Source organism: Salmo trutta, chromosome 33, assembly GCF_901001165.1.
Source record: "Salmo trutta chromosome 33, fSalTru1.1, whole genome shotgun sequence".
NCBI lineage: Eukaryota > Metazoa > Chordata > Actinopteri > Salmoniformes > Salmonidae > Salmo > Salmo trutta.
The window spans coordinates 36184624-36205390 of NC_042989.1; the positions used below are offsets into that span (position 1 = coordinate 36184624).

At 41.9% G+C, this 20767-nt stretch overlaps 1 protein-coding gene across 1 annotated transcript in view; it reads left to right on the forward strand.

Annotated features, from left to right (window-relative positions):
* Window positions 1-20767, forward strand: part of LOC115172913 (MAM domain-containing glycosylphosphatidylinositol anchor protein 2) — a 207437-nt gene that overhangs the window by 137630 nt on the left and 49040 nt on the right. The window contains exon 9 of the mRNA XM_029730776.1: window positions 10055-10324. Within this exon, the coding sequence (XP_029586636.1) occupies window positions 10055-10324 (270 nt within the window). The remainder of the gene's footprint in view (window positions 1-10054; window positions 10325-20767) is intronic.

Genomic DNA, 20767 nt, shown 5'->3' on the forward strand with positions numbered 1-20767 from the left:
GCTATCCATTGGGGCCGGGTTTAGCGAAGGGTCAATTGAAAGGGAACAGTTTCGAGGTTATGGGGAAATTATTAGACCAAAGGTGAGGACAACACAAGACTGAATCCAAACATTACCCTGTCTATTGTCAACATGACTAGCTAAGTTATAAAATATGATATTACAGTGTTAGGCTTTTACAATGCAATTCATGGAAACAGATCATCTTTTTGTTGCGCATAGAAATGAGTCATGAGTGCATTAAGGTGTGTGTGCCGCGGCAAATTTTCTTTACAATAGACAAACATAGGCTCAATCTGTTCAGAACAACCCATGGTATCTGTCACGTTGGTATAAAGGGATCAGGAGACAGGTGCAGGAATGCGTAATAGTTTTTTTTTTATTGACCCAAATTACAGCGTGCCATATAAAGGCACAGGGACAAAGACCAAACAAACACGTATACAACACACAGGGTTGAAACCCAAACAAAAGAGCGAGGAGTACCTCGAATAAATACACCGGGACGAAACCCGTAATCATCTGCACCCTACAAGCGTCATGAAAGACAAAACACAGCACAGGTACTCACACGACCAACGGACATTGGAACAATAATCGACAGAACAATGGAAACCAAAGGGCACATTTATACAATTACAATCAGTGGGAATGGGGACCAGGTGTGCGTAATGACACAATTCCGGAAGGATCCGTGACAGTAGGACACTATATCATCTTGTAACTGTATATCAAACATAGCGATTGTAAAAGCTGACACATAAATATGAGTTTTATGATATGGAAATGTGAAGTGCAAATTTGGACGGGTGTTTGGCTTGTATGACATCAAAGTGGTATTTATTATAATACTCAATGTCTAATCTTTCGAAATACATAGAGTCATCTTAATGTACAACATTTGCCTCACTCAGAAAACAAAAAAGTTACCCAATTAGCGGGAGGGATGGGGGCGAGGTTCTCAAATTCAGGTTAAAAAGTTGGTTTGGAGTGTATGTTAAGATAAAGTTGTCAGCTATATTGTGAAAATTATATAATGACGGGTCTATCCTTAATAAAAGCATAGGCTGTATAGAGGCACAGTTCTACAGTAATTTTCCCCAAAATTCATAATGAAGTGTCTCGAAATTCTGATGCCACTGATGATTATTAATGGCGCTATTTAAAACTTAATAAAGAGATAATTGCAGCCGTACTCTGACATTTCACAACCCTCTCTGCATATTCCTCCCCTTCACACGATTAAATGTACAAAAAAGAAAAACCCTCAAACATCGAAGATCCATCTGCCTCTGAAAAGCCCCAATTATTGTTAGTTTAGGCATTTCATTTACAGCCCACTATTTATTTATTTCCCCTGGTTATAAGATATGAAATGGAAGCATATTGATGTAAGCTGCTCTGCTATGACATCATAGTCTCTTAAAAATGAGGGCTTGAAATGGCCACCAGTTGGGAGGCAAGAGGAGGGGGAGAGAAAACAGCATGTAAAGAATGAGTTCTATAAGATTAATGACACATTTCTAGTCAAGCCCCCTGACTATGAGGGGATAACTCCTAGTCAAGCCCTCTGACTGAGGTGCTAGATCCTAGTCAAGCCCCCTTATTATGAGGGGATAAATCCTAGTCAAGGCCCCGGACTATGAGGTGATGAATCCTAGTCAAGCCCTCTGACTATGGGGGGATAAATCCTAGTCAAGCCCCCTGACTATGAGGTGATGAATCCTAGTCAAGCCCTCTGACTATGAGGTGATAAATCCTAGTCAAGCCCCCTGACTATGAGGCGATAAATCCTAGTCAAGCCCCCTGACAATGAGGTGATAGATCCTAGTCAAGCCCCCTGACTATGAGGCGATAAATCCTAGTCAAGCCCCCTCACTATGAGGTGATAGATCCTAGTCAAGCCCCCTGACTATGAGGTGATAGATCCTAGTCAAGCCCCCTGACTATGAGGCGATAAATCCTAGTCAAGCCCCCTGACTATGTGGTGATAAATCCTAGTCAAGCCCCCTGACTATGTGGTGATAAATCCTAGTCAAGCCCCCTCACTATGAGGTGATAGATCCTAGTCAAGCCCCCTGACTATGAGGTGATAGATCCTAGTCAAGCCCCCTGACTATGAGGCGATAAATCCTAGTCAAGCCCCCTGACTATGTGGTGATAAATCCTAGTCAAGCCCCCTGACTATGTGGTGATAAATCCTAGTCAAGCCCCCTGACTATGAGGCGATAAATCCTAGTCAAGCCCTCTGACTATGGGGGGATAAATCCTAGTCAAGCCCCCTGACTATGAGGTGATAAATCCTAGTCAAGCCCTCTGACTGAGGTGATGAATCCTAGTCAAGCCCTCTGACTGAGGTGATAGATCCTAGTCAAGCCCTCTGACTATGAGGTGATGAATCCTAGTCAAGCCCCCTGACTATGTGGTGATAAATCCTAGTCAAGCCCCTGACTATGTGGTGATAAATCCTAGTCAAGCCTTCTGACTGAGGTGATGAATCCTAGTCAAGCCCTCTGACTGAGGTGATAGATCCTAGTCAAGCCCTCTGACTATGAGGTGATGAATCCTAGTCAAGCCCCCTGACTATGAGGTGATGAATCCTAGTCAAGCCCCCTGACTATGAGGTGATAAATCCTAGTCAAGCCCCCTGACTATGAGGCGATAAATCCTAGTCAAGCCCCCTGACTATGAGGTGATAGATCCTAGTCAAGCCCCCTGACTATGAGGCGATAAATCCTAGTCAAGCCCACTGACTATGTGGTGATAAATCCTAGTCAAGCGCCCTGTCTGTAGCTAGGTTTCCAAGAAAAAAACATTAAATTATGTATATTTCGTCTCTCTGTGTGTCAAAATGTTCCTTCAATTCGCAAGAAGCTGAATGTATCTCACTGGAGAAAGCATCCGATCGAGCGAAACAGCGCTCCTCTGTCTCTGGTCATTTATAAATGCTGTCTGGTCAAAAATAGTATGACATTATTGCCGCCTGTAGCATTGAATGTTAGCGAGCATTTGTCTTCCCTTGATGAAAAAAAGTATAAAATAATAGCCAATCAGCGTTGAGCTAAACTGAGTGAGCTCAACTGTGAATGGTCCTGGCACACCAAAGAAAAGTTTCAAGGGAAGCTGGTTTGGATTTGGCATCACTCCTATCAAATCGCATCAGAGCATACGTCATTTACAGAAACAACTTGAATTGTTGCATCTCATTGTGTTCTAGTCATCCGGTAGCTAGCTAGCTAGCTAGTTAAAATTGGCCCTTTCCTAAAAGAGCCACAGATGGATACAGGGATTTGGACTTGTGATTTTACTTAATTGTCCGTACTGGTCAATGATTATAATGGTGATTCTGATCCAAACATTAATTCATACATTTTGCCCCTGACCTGAGAGGATGGAAGCTCAATATGTAGCTAGATGTAGTAGGCTAATGTTAACTAGCTGGCTCATCGTTGACAATTGAAGGCTGGGAGCAAGCATAAAAGAGTGTACTGTATGACAGAGTGATAGACCGTTTCATCAACATGAAAGAGGAGGATGGCATTGGTGTTTCTCTACAAGTAGGGCGAGTCAACATTTTTTTTCTACTTGTACGAATGTGCGTGCGCACACACACATAAATAAGAACCATGGACAGCCACATCATATTTAGCTTACGTTGATTGGACTAAATCGTTCTTGGTATCTTTAAGTTGTCACTGTATTAGACTAAGCAGAGGTGATATGATGATGTTGAAATGGTGCTGGAATGTTGGAGGCAGAAACTGTTTTCTTTGCTGTAATTCTCTGTGGTTTTAAATCAATAGTTATTTAGTGGTCCAAAAATGTCGGAAACATTAACTTACTTGACTGTGCTGTAGGTCATGTAACTGTTTGTTACATGCAATATGCTTTGGGATGAAACAAAGGTGTGGTTGAATTTATTCTGCCAAAATGTCTTCTTATTGTCTCGGCTTTTAGGCCTATATATATATATCACGGTGGCAAGGCATATGAACTAACAGGTTATAGAGCAAACAACGCAATTATCACAACACATAGGTTGTAATATGGCTTATTTTTCCTGGCTTCCCCCTTTGATTTGACCCACGCACAGCTACTGCGCTACAGATAGTTTTGTCACAGAATAACAAATGTGTCTACTCTGGTGTTGGCTCGTGCTCGCTAGCCAACACCCCATAATGTGTGGGTAGGGTAGTCTACATCACGAATAGGAGCGACAGTATTTGTATTTGTCAGCAGTCCTGCATCGATCATCATGTCAACAGAATAAGACCCTCAATATTTATTGGAAAGGAGCATCAAGCTCATCAACGTTCATCATCATTTTTTTTCATTTGTAGCCTAATAAACTGCATGGTTCCCCGAGTTGTTGTGGGAGGACTACACACCATATCATCGCATGACTTCAAGTATACATCGATATGATGGTTATTATATCAATATTTGTACATAAAGGTGTTTCCACCTCCATTTCTCGCCTAATTAATTTTACAGACACAAAAAAATCCCACCGTGTTGAATAAACAAATGATCTATAGGCATTTATCAACTTTTACCCGAAACCTCCTGTTTCCATCACAGCTGTCGTGATCATTTTTTTTGATACCATATGACTGTGAATGGAAACAGGGTTTATAAAGTGATAAATGTGGTCCCTGTGATCAGCGCTAGGGAACTGGTAATCTACGGAGGATGGCTATTCCTTCTATGACCAAGGCTCTGTGTGTTTAATACTGGGCTGTTCGTTAAGTATGGCATTAAAGCTTCCAGCCTAATTAGCGAAGCGCTAATTTATCCCCTCCAGTTTTCATTTATAAAAAAAAAGAGAGAATACAAGCTAGGACACTTGAAATTGTGAAAGTGCTATCATCACCCAGTCATGCAACGTTAGTAGACGGAGAAATCCCCAGTTGAGACGAACATGAAATGTGGCACCGATCGAGCTATTCACACTGCAGCTTTGCTGCCATTTTCCACATTGAAAGAGATTGTCATCATTAATATTTATTTTGGAAAAAACTCAGTCACAAGTAGCATTGCATAGAAATAGAGATAAAGACAGTCCCATTATAATGTCAGCAGTGCTTTTTGAGTTCGCAGAAGGGTTTTGTAGTGTCTTACAGAAACATCCCAGGAACATTTTACGCTCTTACATAACACCTTACAGGAAGTTGCTCTTATAGGCCTACATGTGTAGTTAAAAGGAAACAACCCTGGTAACAACATTGTTTTAGCATAATAATGTTCAGTGGAACAATGGAACATGTTCTGTGATTTTTAACGATACAATACAATGTACTTTATTGTCCATTTACATGGAAATTCATTTTGTGACATCAGCATACAAATACACAAACACAACACAGTATATCACATGCAGTACGGAAAAATGGAAAGTACAGAAGTCACACATTTACATTTTCACATATTCAAAGTCTCTGCTGTCTACTGTCCGACAGTGTATTGGGTCCGCATCTGTCCTTTGGCCCACTGTTCAGCATCCTACATCTGTCCTATGGCCCACTGTTCAGCATCCTATATCTGTCCTTTGGCCCACTGTTCAGCATCCCGCATCTGTCCTTTGGCCCACTGTTCAGCATCCTACATCTGTCCTTTGGCCCACTGTTCAGCATCCTACATCTGTCCTTTGGCCCACTGTTCAGCATCCTACATCTGTCCTATGGCCCACTGTTCAGCATCCTATATCTGTCCTATGGCCCACTGTTCAGCATCCTATATCTGTCCTTTGACCCACTGTTCAGCATCCTATATCTGTCCTATGGCCCACTGTTCAGCATCCTATATCTGTCCTATGGCCCACTGTTCAGCATCCTATATCTGTCCTATGGCCCACTGTTCAGCATCCCGCATCTGTCCTATGGCCCACTGTTCAGCATCCTATATCTGTCCTTTGGCCCACTGTTCAGCATCCTATATCTGTCCTATGGCCCACTGTTCAGCATCCCAAATATGTCCTTTGGCCCACTGTTCAGCATCCTATATCTGTCCTTTGGCCCACTGTTCAGCATCCTACATCTGTCCTTTGGCCCACTGTTCAGCATCCTATATCTGTCCAATGGCCCACTGTTCAGCATCCTATATCTGTCCTATGGCCCACTGTTCAGCATCCTATATCTGTCCTTTGGCCCACTGTTCAGCATCCTACATCTGTCCAATGGCCCACTGTTCAGCATCCTACATCTGTCCTTTGGCCCACTGTTCAGCATCCTATATCTGTCCTTTGGCCCACTGTTCAGCATCCTACATCTGTCCTTTGGCCCACTGTTCAGCATCCAACATCTGTCCCATGGCCCACTGTTCAGCATCCTACATCTGTCCTTTGGCCCACTGTTCAGCATCCTATATCTGTCTTATGGCCCACTGTTCAGCATCCTACATCTGTCCTATGGCCCACTGATCAGCATCCTACATCTGTCCTTTGGCCCACTGATCAGCATCCTACATCTGTCCTATGGCCCACTGATCAGCATCCTACATCTGTCCTATGGCCCACTGATCAGCATCCTACATCTGTCCTATGGCCCACTGTTCAGCATCCTACATCTGTCCTTTGGCCCACTGTTCAGCATCCTATATCTGTCCTATGGCCCACTGTTCAGCATCCTATATCTGTCCTATGGCCCACTGTTCAGCATCCTACATCTGTCCTATGGCCCACTGTTCAGCATCCTATATCTGTCCTTTGGCCCACTGTTCAGCATCCTATATCTGTCCTATGGCCCACTGTTCAGCATCCTACATCTGTCATTTGGCCCACTGTTCAGCATCCTATATCTGTCCAATGGCCCACTGTTCAGCATCCTATATCTGTCCTATGGCCCACTGTTCAGCATCCTATATCTGTCCTTTGGCCCACTGTTCAGCATCCTACATCTGTCCAATGGCCCACTGTTCAGCATCCTACATCTGTCCTTTGGCCCACTGTTCAGCATCCTACATCTGTCCTTTGGCCCACTGTTCAGCATCCTACATCTGTCCGATGGCCCACTGTTCAGCATCCTACATCTGTCCTTTGGCCCACTGTTCAGCATCCTATATCTGTCTTATGGCCCACTGTTCAGCATCCTACATCTGTCCTATGGCCCACTGTTCAGCATCCTACATCTGTCCTATGGCCCACTGATCAGCATCCTACATCTGTCCTTTGGCCCACTGATCAGCATCCTACATCTGTCCTATGGCCCACTGATCAGCATCCTACATCTGTCCTATGGCCCACTGATCAGCATCCTACATCTGTCCTTTGGCCCACTGTTCAGCATCCTACATCTGTCCTTTGGCCCACTGTTCAGCATCCTATATCTGTCCTATGGCCCACTGTTCAGCATCCCAGATCTGTCCTTTGGCCCATTGTTCAGCATCCTATATCTGTCCTATGGCCCACTGTTCAGCATCCTACATCTGTCCTATGGCCCACTGTTCAGCATCCTACATCTGTCCTTTGGCCCACTGATCAGCATCCTACATCTGTCCTATGGCCCACTGATCAGCATCCTACATCTGTCCTATGGCCCACTGATCAGCATCCTACATCTGTCCTTTGGCCCACTGTTCAGCATCCTACATCTGTCCTTTGGCCCACTGTTCAGCATCCTATATCTGTCCTATGGCCCACTGTTCAGCATCCCAGATCTGTCCTTTGGCCCATTGTTCAGCATCCTATATCTGTCCTATGGCCCACTGTTCAGCATCCTACATCTGTCCTATGGCCCACTGTTCAGCATCACACATCTGTCCTATAGCCCACTGTTCAGCATCCTATATCTGTCCTATGGCCCACTGTTCAGCATCCTACATCTGTCCTATGGCCCACTGTTCAGCATCCTACATCTGTCCTATGGCCCACTGTTCAGCATCCTATATCTGTCCTATGGCCCACTGTTCAGCATCCTACATCTGTCCTATGGCCCACTGTTCAGCAGCCTGATGACCATCGGAATCGAACTTGCCCTGCTCCTATTCTTGCTGAACAGTGGGACCTTGTATCTCTTTCCAGAGGGCAGCAGTTAAAAAAATTGGGCAAGATTGTGTGTGGGATCCTCTATTAAATCTCTTTCCCTTGTCCTTGCCCGTTTATGGACTGTCAGTCCTTGCATCCGTAGCTAAGCCCCGTTCCTCAGCAAACCAAAACAGGGTTATGATCAGGCTGTTGAAATAACAGATTGTGCCTTTAAGGTTTTCTTTTTCCTTTTTTTTAGCTTTTGTTTGGGCCTTTTTGTTCTACTTGGTATGTTTTAATCCCTGCAGTAAATAATAACAAGTACTAACCTTACACCAATAATGAATACACTCTTTGGTTGTCCCCATAGGAACCATTTTTTGGGTTACAGGTAGAACCCTTTTGGGTTTCATGTAGAACCCTCTGTGGAAACGCTTCTACATGGAACCCAAAGGGTTCTACTTAGTACCAAAAAGGATTCTACAAAGGGTTCTCCTATGAGGACTGCCGAAAGGACCCTTTTAGGTTCTAGATAGCACCATTTCGTTTTAAAAGTGTAATGTGGGTGACTTTCAGGAGGAAAATACTAAGCTTTGTTTTTCTAAAGTTCACTTCCTTGTATGAATTTAAATGTCATGTTATGTTATTCTCTGGAGCCAGTTGCATTTTGCATTGTTGAGGATGTTTGAATTGTATAGGCTTGTCAGAGGACAGTATTTATCTACTTTACAATCATAAGGGATTGCTGCTCCAAAATTCCACGCGTATTGTATGTGACTAGAACATTTTGAAGTTAGTTCATTTAGGTGTAGTAATATTAACTTTCAGACGGTGGCCTAAGGGAGGCTTGCCTGAAGCCTCGTTGTGGATAGTGGTGGTGAAGGTGCTAGCTGGGCTATAGTATGCTAACAGGGTTCCTACCACTTCCACGCTTTTGCACTCTAATATGCTGTTGCTAAGCTGGAAACAAACGTCTTGGGTCACTGACCTTCGGGCTCTACAGACTACTTTCTAGGTATCCATAAGATGAAGTATATTTGCAATTCCGGAGAAATGTACCTTTAAGTGTTTCTGGAGTATTATCTCGTATGGTGCCACTCAGAAATTCTGTGAATCACGTTAGTTTTTCTCAGAGCGGAAGACAGTCCCTATGGATTCACCCAGCCATTCTGTGTATTCAAGCAGTAAGCTCAGTCGAGTTAATAGAGGACAGTTCCTCTGAGAGTTCTCAAAATTAGACATGAAACAGGAAAAATATCTCAGAGGCCCTCAAAATATCTCCTGCTAAAGAGCCTTGCATAAAACAACAATACAACAACTCATTCAAAGTATTTTTGTGCAATGCCAGTCAGTCAAAGGTTGTTAAGCTGCAGACAAGAAGCTCTGGTATCCTAGACTTGTGACTTCTGAGTTTTCATGTTAGCCTTTTCATATTAGCCTTCTCATGTTAGCCTGTAGCTTGTTTTGCCAACATACTGGACTCTGACTCCCACAGCGTAACCGAGTTTGCTAGGTGTGCACCAAAGAGCGACAGGAACATTTTAACGCTGTGTTTAAATTACTTTCCAGTGAAATCGTAGTGGATAATTGATCAAGCCACGTCTAGTGGCATCTCGTTACTGGTGCATTAGGGATAATTACTGCGGTAGATAATATAAAGGCTGGATAAATAAGGAAACTTTAAAGTCCTGTGAGTGGGGAACTTCTGGATGCAGAGGAATGGATTATGTTTGGGTTGACGTACGGAGCAAGGCTCGGGATGCTGCCTGTGTGTGGAGGACAGTTTTGCTGAATTCCAAATCGCCTGCTAGTCCTCTATACCCCCCTACTCCCTACCCCCCTACTCCCTACCCCCGAGGCACTCCTGTAGATCTGAGAGGAGTTGATAGGTGTAAACAATATGGGGAATAAATTACCATATTGCTTGCACCTACCAAAATCAGGCATCCATAGGGGCTTGGGGTGATTTTAGGACAGGTCATTGCTACTCTTTTCCTGACTGATATAGTACAAGGGATAGTGATTGATTTGGGATCCAGCCTTTGTCTCCCTCCCCGCCTGTCTGACTATGGCCTTCTGTCTTCCTCTCCATAGATCCGCCGGCAGTGGAGCCACTGTTCACAGAGATCCGCCAGGGTTTGGGTCGCGCTTTCACCCTCAACTGCCGCATGCTGCGGGCCCACCCGTCCAAGGTGCTCAAGTACGAGTGGAAGCTGGGCACCCGGCTGCTGACCATGGGCCAGTTGGACCAGCGCGATGAGACGGACTACCACGTCAGAGCCCTCAACAGGGAGGGCTACGGGGAGTACACCTGTGAAGTGACCAACGAGGCCGGGGCGGGTGCCTGCAGGTTCTTAGTCACAGGTGTGTACGACAGACGTTGTTGGCCGTTCCAGTTTCTATACTTGTTTTGCGTTTAGTAGATTGTTTGATACTAAGTGGTCTGCTAGTGTTGATATTGAGACCGATACTGATCAATTTCTAATCCTATTCTCCTCTATTGTCTCCATACATGTCCAATGTCTTACCTCGAAAGAGAATCAGACGTTAGTACACTCTACTGTAATGTGTGTAATTCACTGCTTTTGGTTGCGGTATATTCGGAAAGTACTCAGGCCCCTTGACTTTTTCCACATTTTGTTACGTTACAGCCTTATTCTAAAAAATCTACCACAATACCTCATAATGACAAAGCAAAAACAGTTTTTGGATTTTTCTGCAAATGTATAAAACTTTTTTTACTGAAATTGCACATTTACATAAGTATTCAGACCCTTCACTGAAGCATCTTTGGCAGCGATTACAGCCTTGAGTCTTCTTGGGTATGACGCTACAAGCTTGGCACACCTGTACTCGGGGAGTTTCTCCCATTCTTCTCTGCAAATCCTCTCAAGCTCTCTCAGGTTGGATGGGGAGCGTTGCTGCAAAGCTATTTTCAGGACTCTCCAGAGATGTTCGATCGGGTTCATGTCTGGGCTCTGGCTGGGCCACTCAAGGACATTCAGAGACTTGTCCTGAAGCCATTCCTACGTTGTCTTCGCTATGTGCTTAGGGTAATTGTCCTGTTGGAAGGTGAACCTTCGCCCCAGTCTGAGGTCTTGAGCGCTCTGGAGCAGGTTTTCATCAAGAATCTCTCTGTACTTTACGCTGTTTATCTTTTCCTTGATCCTGACTAATCTCCCAGTCCCTGCCGCTGAAAAACATCCCCAGAGCATGATGCTGCCACCACAATGCTTCACCGTAGGGATGGTACCAGAAAATCTTGTTTCTCATGGTCTGAGAGTCCTTTGGGTGCCTTTTGGCAAAATCCTAGCTATGTGCCTTTTACTGAGGAGTGGTTTCTGTCTGGCTATTCTATGATAAAGGCCTGATTGGTGGTGCTACAGACATGGTTGTCCTTCTGGAATGTTCTCCCATCTCCATAGAGGAACTCTGGAGCTCTTTCAGAGTGACCATCGAGTTCTTGGTCACCTCCCTGACCAAGGCTCTTCTCCCCCGATTGCTCAGTTAAGCCGAGCGGTCAACTCTAGGAAGAGTCTTGGTGGTTCCTAACTTCTTCCATTTAAGAATGATGGAGGCCACTGTGTTCTTGGGGACCTTCAAAGCTGCAGAAATTTGTTGGTACACTTTCCGAGATCTGTGCCTTTGTAACAGTATAGCTTCCGTCCCTCTCCTCGCCCCAACCTGGGCTTGAACCAGGGACCCTCTGCACACAGACAACAGTCACCCACGAAGCATCGTTACCCATCGCGCCACAAAAGCCGCGGCCTTTGCCGAGCAAGGAGAACAACTACTTCAGGTCTCAGAGTGAGTGACATCACCCGATTGAAACGCTATTAGCGCGCACCACCGCTAACTAACTAGCCATTTCACATCGGTTACACCTTGACACAATCCTGTCTCTGAGCTCTATGGACAATTCCTTCGACCTCATGGCTTGGTTTTTGCTCTGACATGCACTGTCAACTGTGGGACCTTATATAGACATTATGGGGTATTGTGTGTAGATTGATGAGGAAAACATGTATTTAATCCATTTTAGAATACGGCTGTAACTTAACAAAATGTGGAAAATGTCAAGGGGTCTAAATACTTTCCAAATGCACTATATGTAGCAGTCAGACCTGTAAATAGTAACAAGCAGTGGCTAACCGAGAATTGTGCATCAATGGAGAGCTGCCCCTTCACTTTCCTCACTACTTCTGGACACAACAGTTGCATCCCAAAAGGCACCCTACTCCCTACTTAATGCACTACTTTTGACCAGGGCCCATAGGGAATAGGGTGCCATTTGGGATGCACACAACGTATTGATTCGATTCACGTTCACTTTCTGTGATTGCTGATGGTTGTTGCAGCGAGACTCCCATTGTCAATACCCCATTGTCAATTCCCGGAGACAAGTAGAATCCACTCTCTGTCTATTCTAATGAAATGTATCCAATGGAGATGGCCTTGTCAGCCCTTATAAAAAAACATTTATAAAAACCTAATAAGCTGCTTATCTGCGACACAACAAACTGTTGCTTGTTTTCACTGCTAGCAGCAGACATAAGCAAGGAAGTTTGCACAGAATTTCAATGATTTATTGAGTAGATGACAGGCTGATGATGCATTCATAATAATGAGTATATGTTTGAACATGCAATATGTCATTGTAATGATTAACACCTGTGGAAATAAAAATGGGGTGCATTAGGGTTTTGGTATTAGTGTTCTTAGTTCTGTGTTTTGGTATTAGTGTTCTTAGTGTTTTGGTATTAGTGTTCTTAGTTCTGTGTTTTGGTATTAGTGTTCTCAATGTTTTGGTATTAGTGTTCTCAGCGTTTTGGTATTAGTGTTCTTAGTTCTGTGTTTTGGTATGTGTTCTTAGTTCTCAGCGTTTTGGTATTAGTGTTCTTAGTTTTCAGTGTTTTGGTATTAGTGTTCTTAGTGTTTTGGTATTAGTGTTCTTAGTTCTGTGTTTTGGTATTAGTGTTCTCAGCGTTTTGGTATTAGTGTTCTTAGTTCTGTGTTTTGGTATTAGTGTTCTCAATGTTTTGGTATTAGTGTTCATAGTTCTCAAAGTTTTGGTATTAGTGTTCTTAGTTTTCAGTGTTTTGGTATTAGTGTTCTTAGTGTTTTGGTATTAGTGTTCTTAGTTCTGTGTTTTGGTATTAGTGTTCTCAATGTTTTGGTATTAGTGTTCTCAGCATTTTGGTATTAGTGTTCTTAGTTCTCAGTGTTTTGGTATTAGTGTTCTCAGCGTTTTGGTATTAGTGTTCTTAGTTCTCAAAGTTTTGGTATTAGTGTTCTTAGTTCTCAGTGTTTTGGTATTAGTGTTCTTAGTGTTTTGGTATTAGTGGTCTTAGCTCTCAGTGTTTGGTATTAGTCTTCTTAGTTCTCAGTGTTTTGGTATTAGTGTTCTCAGTGTTTTGGTATTAGTGTTCTTAGCTCTCACTGTTTTGGTATTAGTGTTCTCAGTGTTTTGGTATTAGTGTTCTTAGTGTTTTGGTATTAGTGTTCTTAGCTCTCAGTGTTTTGGTATTAGTCTTCTTAGTTCTCAGTGTTTTGGTATTAGTGTTCTTAGTGTTTTGGTATTAGTGTTTTTAGCTCTCAGTGTTTTGGTATTAGTGTTCTCAGTGTTTTGGTATTAGTGTTCTTGGCTCTCGGTGTTTTGTTATTAGTGTTCTCAGTGTTTTGGTATTAGTGTTCTCTGTGTTTTGGTATTAGTGTTCTTAGCTCTCAGTGTTTTGGTATTAGTGTTCTTATCTCTCAGTGTTTTGGTATTAGAGTTCTTAGTGTTTTGGTATTAGTGTTCTTATCGCTCAGTGTTTTGGTATTAGTGTTCTCAGTGTTTTGGTATTAGTGTTCTTAGCTCTCAGTGTTTTGTTATTAGTGTTCTCAGTGTTTTGGTATTAGTGTTCTCAGTGTTTTGATATTAGTGTTCTCAGTGTTTTGGTATTAGTGTTCTCAGTTTTTTGGTATTAGTATTCTTAGCTCTCAGCGTTTTGGTATTAGTGTTCTTAGCTCTCAGTTTTGTGGTATTAGTGTTCTTATCTCTCAGTGTTTTGGTATTAGTGTTCTCAGTGTTTTGGTATTAGTGTTCTCTGTGTTTTGGTATTAGTGTTCTCTGTGTTTTGGTATTAGTGTTCTCAGTGTTTTGGTATTAGTGTTCTTAGCTTTTAGCGTTTCGGTATTAGTGTTCTCAGTGTTTTGGTATTAGTGTTCTTAGCTTTCAGTGTTTTGGTATTAGTGTTCTTAGCTTTCAGCATTTTGGTATTAGTGTTCTTAGCTCTCAGTGTTTTGGTATTAGTGTTCTCTGTGTTTTGGTATTAGTGTTCTCGGTGTTTTGGTATTAGTATTCTTAGCTCTCAGTGTTTTGGTATTAGTGTTTTTAGCTCTGTGTTTTGGTATTAGTGTTTTTAGCTTTCAGTGTTTTTGTATTAGTGTTCTCAGCATTTTGGTTTTAGTGTTCTTAGCTCTCAGTGTTTTGGTATTAGTGTTTTCAGTGTTTCGGTATTAGTGTTCTCAGCGTTTTGGTATTAGTGTTCTCAGTGTTTTGGTATTAGTGTTCTCAGTGTTTTGGTATTAGTGTTCTCTGCGTTTTGCTATTAGTGTTCTTATCTCTCAGTGTTTTGGTATTAGTGTTCTCAGCATTTTGGTATTAGTGTTCTCAGCGTTTTGGTATTAGTGGTCTTAGCTCTCAGCGTTTTGGTAATAGTGTTCTTAGCTCTCAGCGTTTTGGTATTAGTGTTCTCAGTGTTTTGGTATTAGTGTTCTTAGCTCCTAGTGTTTTGGTATTAGTGTTCTTAGCTCCTAGTGTTTTGGTATTAGTGTTCTTAGCTCTCAGTGTTTTGGTATTAGTGTTCTTAGCTCTCAGTGTTTTGGTATTTGTGTTCTTATCTCTCAGTGTTTTGACATTAGTGTTCTCAGTGTTTTGGTATTAGTGTTTTTAGCGCTCAATGTTTTGGTATTAGTGTTCTCATTGTTTTGGTATTAGTGTTCTTAGCTCTCATTGTTTTGGTATTAGTGTTCTTAGCTCTCAGCGTTTTGATATTAGTGATCTTAACGCTCAGTGTTTTGAAATTAGTGTTCTTAGCTCTTTATGTTTTGGTATTAGTGTTCTCAGTGTTTTGGTATTAGTGTTCTCAGTGTTTTGGTATTAGTGTTCTCTGCGTTTTGCTATTAGTGTTCTCTGCGTTTTGCTATTAGTGTTCTTATCTCTCAGTGTTTTGGTATTAGTGTTTTCAGTGTTTTGGTATTAGTTTTCTCAGTGTTTTGGTATTTGTGTTCTCAGTGTTTTGGTATTAGTGTTCTCAGTGTTTTGGTATTAGTTTTCTCTGTGTTTTGGTATTAGTGTTCTCTGTGTTTTGGTATTAGTATTCTTAGCTCTCAGTGTTTTGGTATTAGTGTTTTTAGCTCTCAGTGTTTTGGTATTAGTGTTTTTAGCTTTCAGTGTTTTTGTATTAGTGTTCTCAGCGTTTTGGTTTTAGTGTTCTTAGCTCTCAGTGTTTTGGTATTAGTGTTTTCAGTGTTTTGGTATTAGTGTTCTCAGTGTTTTGGTATTAGTGTTCTCAGCGTTTTGGTATTAGTGTTCTCAGTGTTTTGGTATTAGTGTTCTCAGTGTTTTGGTATTAGTGTTCTTAGCTCTCAGCATTTTGGTATTAGTGTTCTCAGTGTTTTGGTATTAGTGTTCTTAGCTCCTAGTGTTTTGGTATTAGTGTTCTTAGCTCCTAGTGTTTTGGTATTAGTGTTCTTAGCTCTCAGTGTTTTGGTATTAGTGTTGTCAGTGTTTTGGTATTAGTGTTCTTAGCTCCTAGTGTTTTGGTATTAGTGTTCTTAGCTCCTAGTGTTTTGGTATTAGTGTTCTTAGCTCTCAGTGTTTTGGTATTAGTGTTCTTAGCTCTCAGTGTTTTGGTATTAGTGTTCTCATTGTTTTGGTATTAGTGTTCTTAGCTCTCAGTGTTTTGGTATTTGTGTTCTTATCTCTCAGTGTTTTGGTATTAGTGTTCTCAGTGTTTTGGTATTAGTGTTTTTAGCGCTCAGTGTTTTGGTATTAGTGTTCTTAGCTCTCATTGTTTTGGTATTAGTGTTCTTAGCTCTCAGCGTTTTGATATTAGTGATCTTAGCGCTCAGTGTTTTGAAATTAGTGTTCTTAGCTCTTTATGTTTTGGTATTAGTGTTCTCAGGGTTTTGGTATTTGTGTTCTCAGTGTTTTGGTATTAGTGTTCTCAGTGTTTTGGTATTAGTGTTCTCAGTGTTTTGGTATCAGTGTTCTCAGTGTTTTGGTATTAGTGTTCTCAGTGTTTTGGTATTAGTGTTCTCTGTGTTTTGGTATTAGTGTTCTCAGTGTTTTGGTATTAGTTTTCTGTGTTTTGGTATTATTGTTCTTAGCTTTCAGCGTTTTGATATTAGTGTATTCCTCAGAAGTGTTGACACAGTGGTATCAAAAACACTATTCTTCAGAAATGTTACACAGTGGTATGTAAAAACACACTGTATTCCTCAGAAGTGTTGACACATTGGTATGTAAAAACACACTGTATTCCTCAGAAGTGTTGACACAGGAAAACACTTATCTTTCAATGAGATGTCATATTACATTCAAATTCTAGTAACTTTATTGTTCCCAGGAGACAACTTCATATGTCGACATAGAGCAGAATCAGCAGGGAGAAGTCGTCACTGTGATATTTTGCCCTTTTGCTTTCAAGCTTTTTCAACATTAGACGCTCAATGGATGGGAGAAATGGCTACAAAGGTTTACTGTTGATAAGTGTTCAGACTCTGCAGATCAAGAAGTACAGCCGTATCACTGCTCAAGTCTTTCCACAGTTATATTAGCCCAACTCGGATTTGCATTGTCAATTTTCTGTCCTGCACAGCAGCCACAAGGAGAGAGGATTACTGCACTCCCTATCTTGCCCTCCACCCAAAAGAGAATGTCAGCAATTTAGGGAACACGAAACCCCAGGTCCACTTGTTATATTAGAAAGTCACCTTGTCTTCCTGTATGGCATTCCTGAAACTATTTGACTGTCCAACATTAAGGAAAGCAAGAAAACCTGATAATAGTGTGTGTCTCAATGACTCCCTCTCTTGATCCTGGCAGCTGTTTGAATCTTTCATATAGAGCGTTCGTCTCCGGACAACACTCCTGCTACTTTTATAAAGGACTAATGTTTGATATTTCTGTGCTTTTTTTGAGGAGTTCAGTCACATGAAAGCAAGTTGTTGACAAACCATAAATCGATACTTCAGGATTGTGGCAATGAGGTCCCTTTATCTACTTCCCCAATATCACATGAACTTGTGGATACTATTTTTATGTCTCTGTGATCAGTATGAAGGAAGTTAGAGGTAGTTTCGCGAGCCAATTCTAACTAGCGTTAGCGCAATGAATGGAAGTCTATTGGTATCTGCTAGCATGTGTGTGTGTGTGTGTGTGTGTGTGTGTGTCTCGTGACAGACGTTACAATGTGCACAAGTTCTGGGTGCCTTCTGATTGCATGATAGCAGAATCTGTGGCATAGCAGTAACATTGCTACGGTAGTGGCTGGTAATGAATCTCTAGCATAACAGTAACATTGCTGCGGTAGTGGCTGGTAATGAATCTCTAGCATAGCAGTAACATTGCTACGGTAGTGGCTGGTAATGAATCTCTAGCATAGCAGTAACATTGCTGCGGTAGTGGCTGGTAATGAATCTCTAGCATAGCGGTAACATTGCTACGGTAGTGGCTGGTAATGAATCTCTAGCATAGCAGTAACATTGCTGCGGTAGTGGCTGGTAATGAATCTCTAGCATAGCAGTAACATTGCTACGGTAGTGGCTGGTAATGAATCTCTAGCATAGCAGTAACATTGCTGCGGTAGTGGCTGGTAATGAATCTCTAGCATAGCAGTAACATTGCTGTGGTAGTGTACTGGTAATGAATCTCTAGCATAGCAGTAACATTGCTGCGGTAGTGGCTGGTAATGAATCTCTAGCATAGCAGTAACATTGCTGCGGTAGTGGCTGGTAATGAATCTCTAGCATAGCAGTAACATTGCTGCGGTAGTGGCTGGTAATGAATCTCTAGCATAGCAGTAACATTGCTGCGGTAGTGTACTGGTAATGAATCTCTAGCATAGCAGTAACATTGCTGCGGTAGTGGCTGGTAATGAATCTCTAGCATAGCAGTAACATTGCTGCGGTAGTGTACTGGTAATGAATCTCTAGCATAGCAGTAACATTGCTGCGGTAGTGGCTGGTAATGAATCTCTAGCATAGCAGTAACATTGCTGCGGTAGTGTACTGGTAATGAATCTCTAGCATAGCAGTAACATTGCTGCGGTAGTGGCTGGTAATGAATCTCTAGCATAGCAGTAACATTGCTGCGGTAGTGTACTGGTAATGAATCTCTAGCATAGCAGTAACATTGCTGCGGTAGTGGCTGGTAATGAATCTCTAGCATAGCAGTAACATTGCTGCGGTAGTGTACTGGTAATGAATCTCTAGCATAGCAGTAACATTGCTGCGGTAATGGCTGGTAATGAATCTCTAGCATAGCAGTAACATTGCTGCGGTAGTGGCTGGTAATGAATGCTTGACAAGATGACTGCTTTACATTTGTGAGGAGTTGGTTGTGAAATATTGATGACAGGGTTTAACTGTGAGGCTGGACTCTGCTGTAGCAGCAGCTCAGCTCTCCACCCACGGAAAAATGTGGCTTCACGTCCCAGTTACCAAAGACCAAAGCCTTACTTAAACCATGGTTCTCATCCCTCATATCAGCCTTACCTAATAGGCTCTGGATAAGAGTGTCTGCTAAATGACTAAAATGTAAAGATATCAAATATCGTCTGTTTTACCATACGTGAAGTTATTTTGTGACAGCCACTGGATAAGCATGTAGAGTTCAGAGTGTGTGTAGTACCTCTGTTTGGACAGGTACTGTGTGTGTGTGTGTGTGTGTGTGTGTGTGTGTGTGTGTGTGTGTGTGTGTGTGTGTGTGTGTGTGTGTGTGTGTGTGTGTGTGTGTGTGTGTGTGTGTGTGTGTGTGTGTGTGTGTTTGTGTGTTTGTGTGTGGACAGGTAAGATTAGACTGGAGTGTGTGTAGTACCTCTGTTTGGACAGGTACTGTGTGTGTGTGTGTGTGTGTGTGTGTGTGTGTGTGTGTGTGTGTGTGTGTGTGTGTGTGTGTGTGTGTGTTTGTGTGTTTGTGTGTGGACAGGTAAGATTAGACTGGAGTGTGTGTAGTACCTCTGTTTGGACAGGTACTGTGTGCGGACAGGTACTGTGTGTGTGTGTGTGTGTGTGTGTGTGTGTGTGTGTGCGTGTGTGTGTGGACAGGTAAGATTAGACTGGAGTGTGTGTGTGTGTGTGTGTGGACAGGTAAGATTAGACTGGAGTGTGTAAGCTACCCACCACCTGGTGACCTTTCGACTGTGTGGCTAAAGTAGGGGTCAGATGGGAGGGGTCAGATAGGAGAGGTCACTCCAGGTCCAGTCCCTGCTGAGTCTAATCTTGTAGTTTATAAAACTGGACAGTTTTATCTCATATCTCTTCATTCATAGACTCAATAATGGACACTCTTACACTCTTACTGCTTTGTGTGATGTATTGTTGTTTCTACCTTCTTGCCCTTTGTGCTGTTGACTGTGCCCAATAATGTTTTGTGCTGCTACCATGTTGTGTTGCTACCATGGTGTTGTTGTCATGTTGTGTTTCTACCTTGCTGTGTTGTCATGTGTTGGTGCCATGATATGTTGTCGTCTTCGGTCTCTCTTTATGTAGTGTTCTGTTGTCTCTCTTGTCGTGATGTCTTTTTTGTCCTATATTTTTATTTCATTTAATTGTATTTTTAATCCCTGCCCACGTCCCGCAGGAGGCCTTTTGCCTTTTGATAGGCTGTCTTTGTAAATAAGAATTTGTTCTTAACTGACTTGCCTAGTTAAATAAAGGTTAAATACATTTTTTTTAAATACAAAAGAAAGAAAGAAAGAAAGAAATAGCCAATATGCTTTCAAGTGCTTCTCTTCTCTGAAGTCATACTCCCATTGATCTCAATGACTTTGTGGTCATCATCGTGCGACTGTTATAAAGGCATCCATAGACTATGTTGTGACTTCAGACAACGCATCCATGTATACAGTGAGTATTACATTCTTACTTATAGACTATATATTCTGTCTACAAACAACACATCCATGTTTTCATTGTAAATTATAGATGGGAGATGGATGATTTTAGGTAACTTTGTTTTCTTTCAATCACAAAAAGTTTGGAATTATATTGATCTAGCTGGCATCAAACGAGATCAAATATTTGTTTTTAGTAAAAAAAAATGAATTGTGTTGTATCATGACTCACTGTTTTTCTATTTAACTAGTCAGTTAAGAACACATTCTTATTTACAATGGCAGCCTAGGAACAGTGGATTAACTGCCTTGTTCAGGGGCAGAACGACAGATTTTTACCTTGTCAGCTCTAATGTCACATTCATGTCAAGATATGAAACGGATTCATCTAACACACATAGCTAGAATGATTCATCTAACTCGCATAGCTAGGATGATTCATCTAACTCACATAGCTAGAATGATTTATCTAACACGCATAGCTAGAATGATTCATCTAACTCACATAGCTAGAATGATTCATCTAACTCGCATAGCTAGAATGATTAATCTAACTCACATAGCTACAGTAGAAGGATTCATCTAACTCACATAGCTACAGTAGAAGGATTAATCTAACTCACATAGCTAGAATGATTCAGCTAACTCACATAGCTACAGTAAAAGGATTCATCTAACTCACATAGCTAGAATGATTCATCTA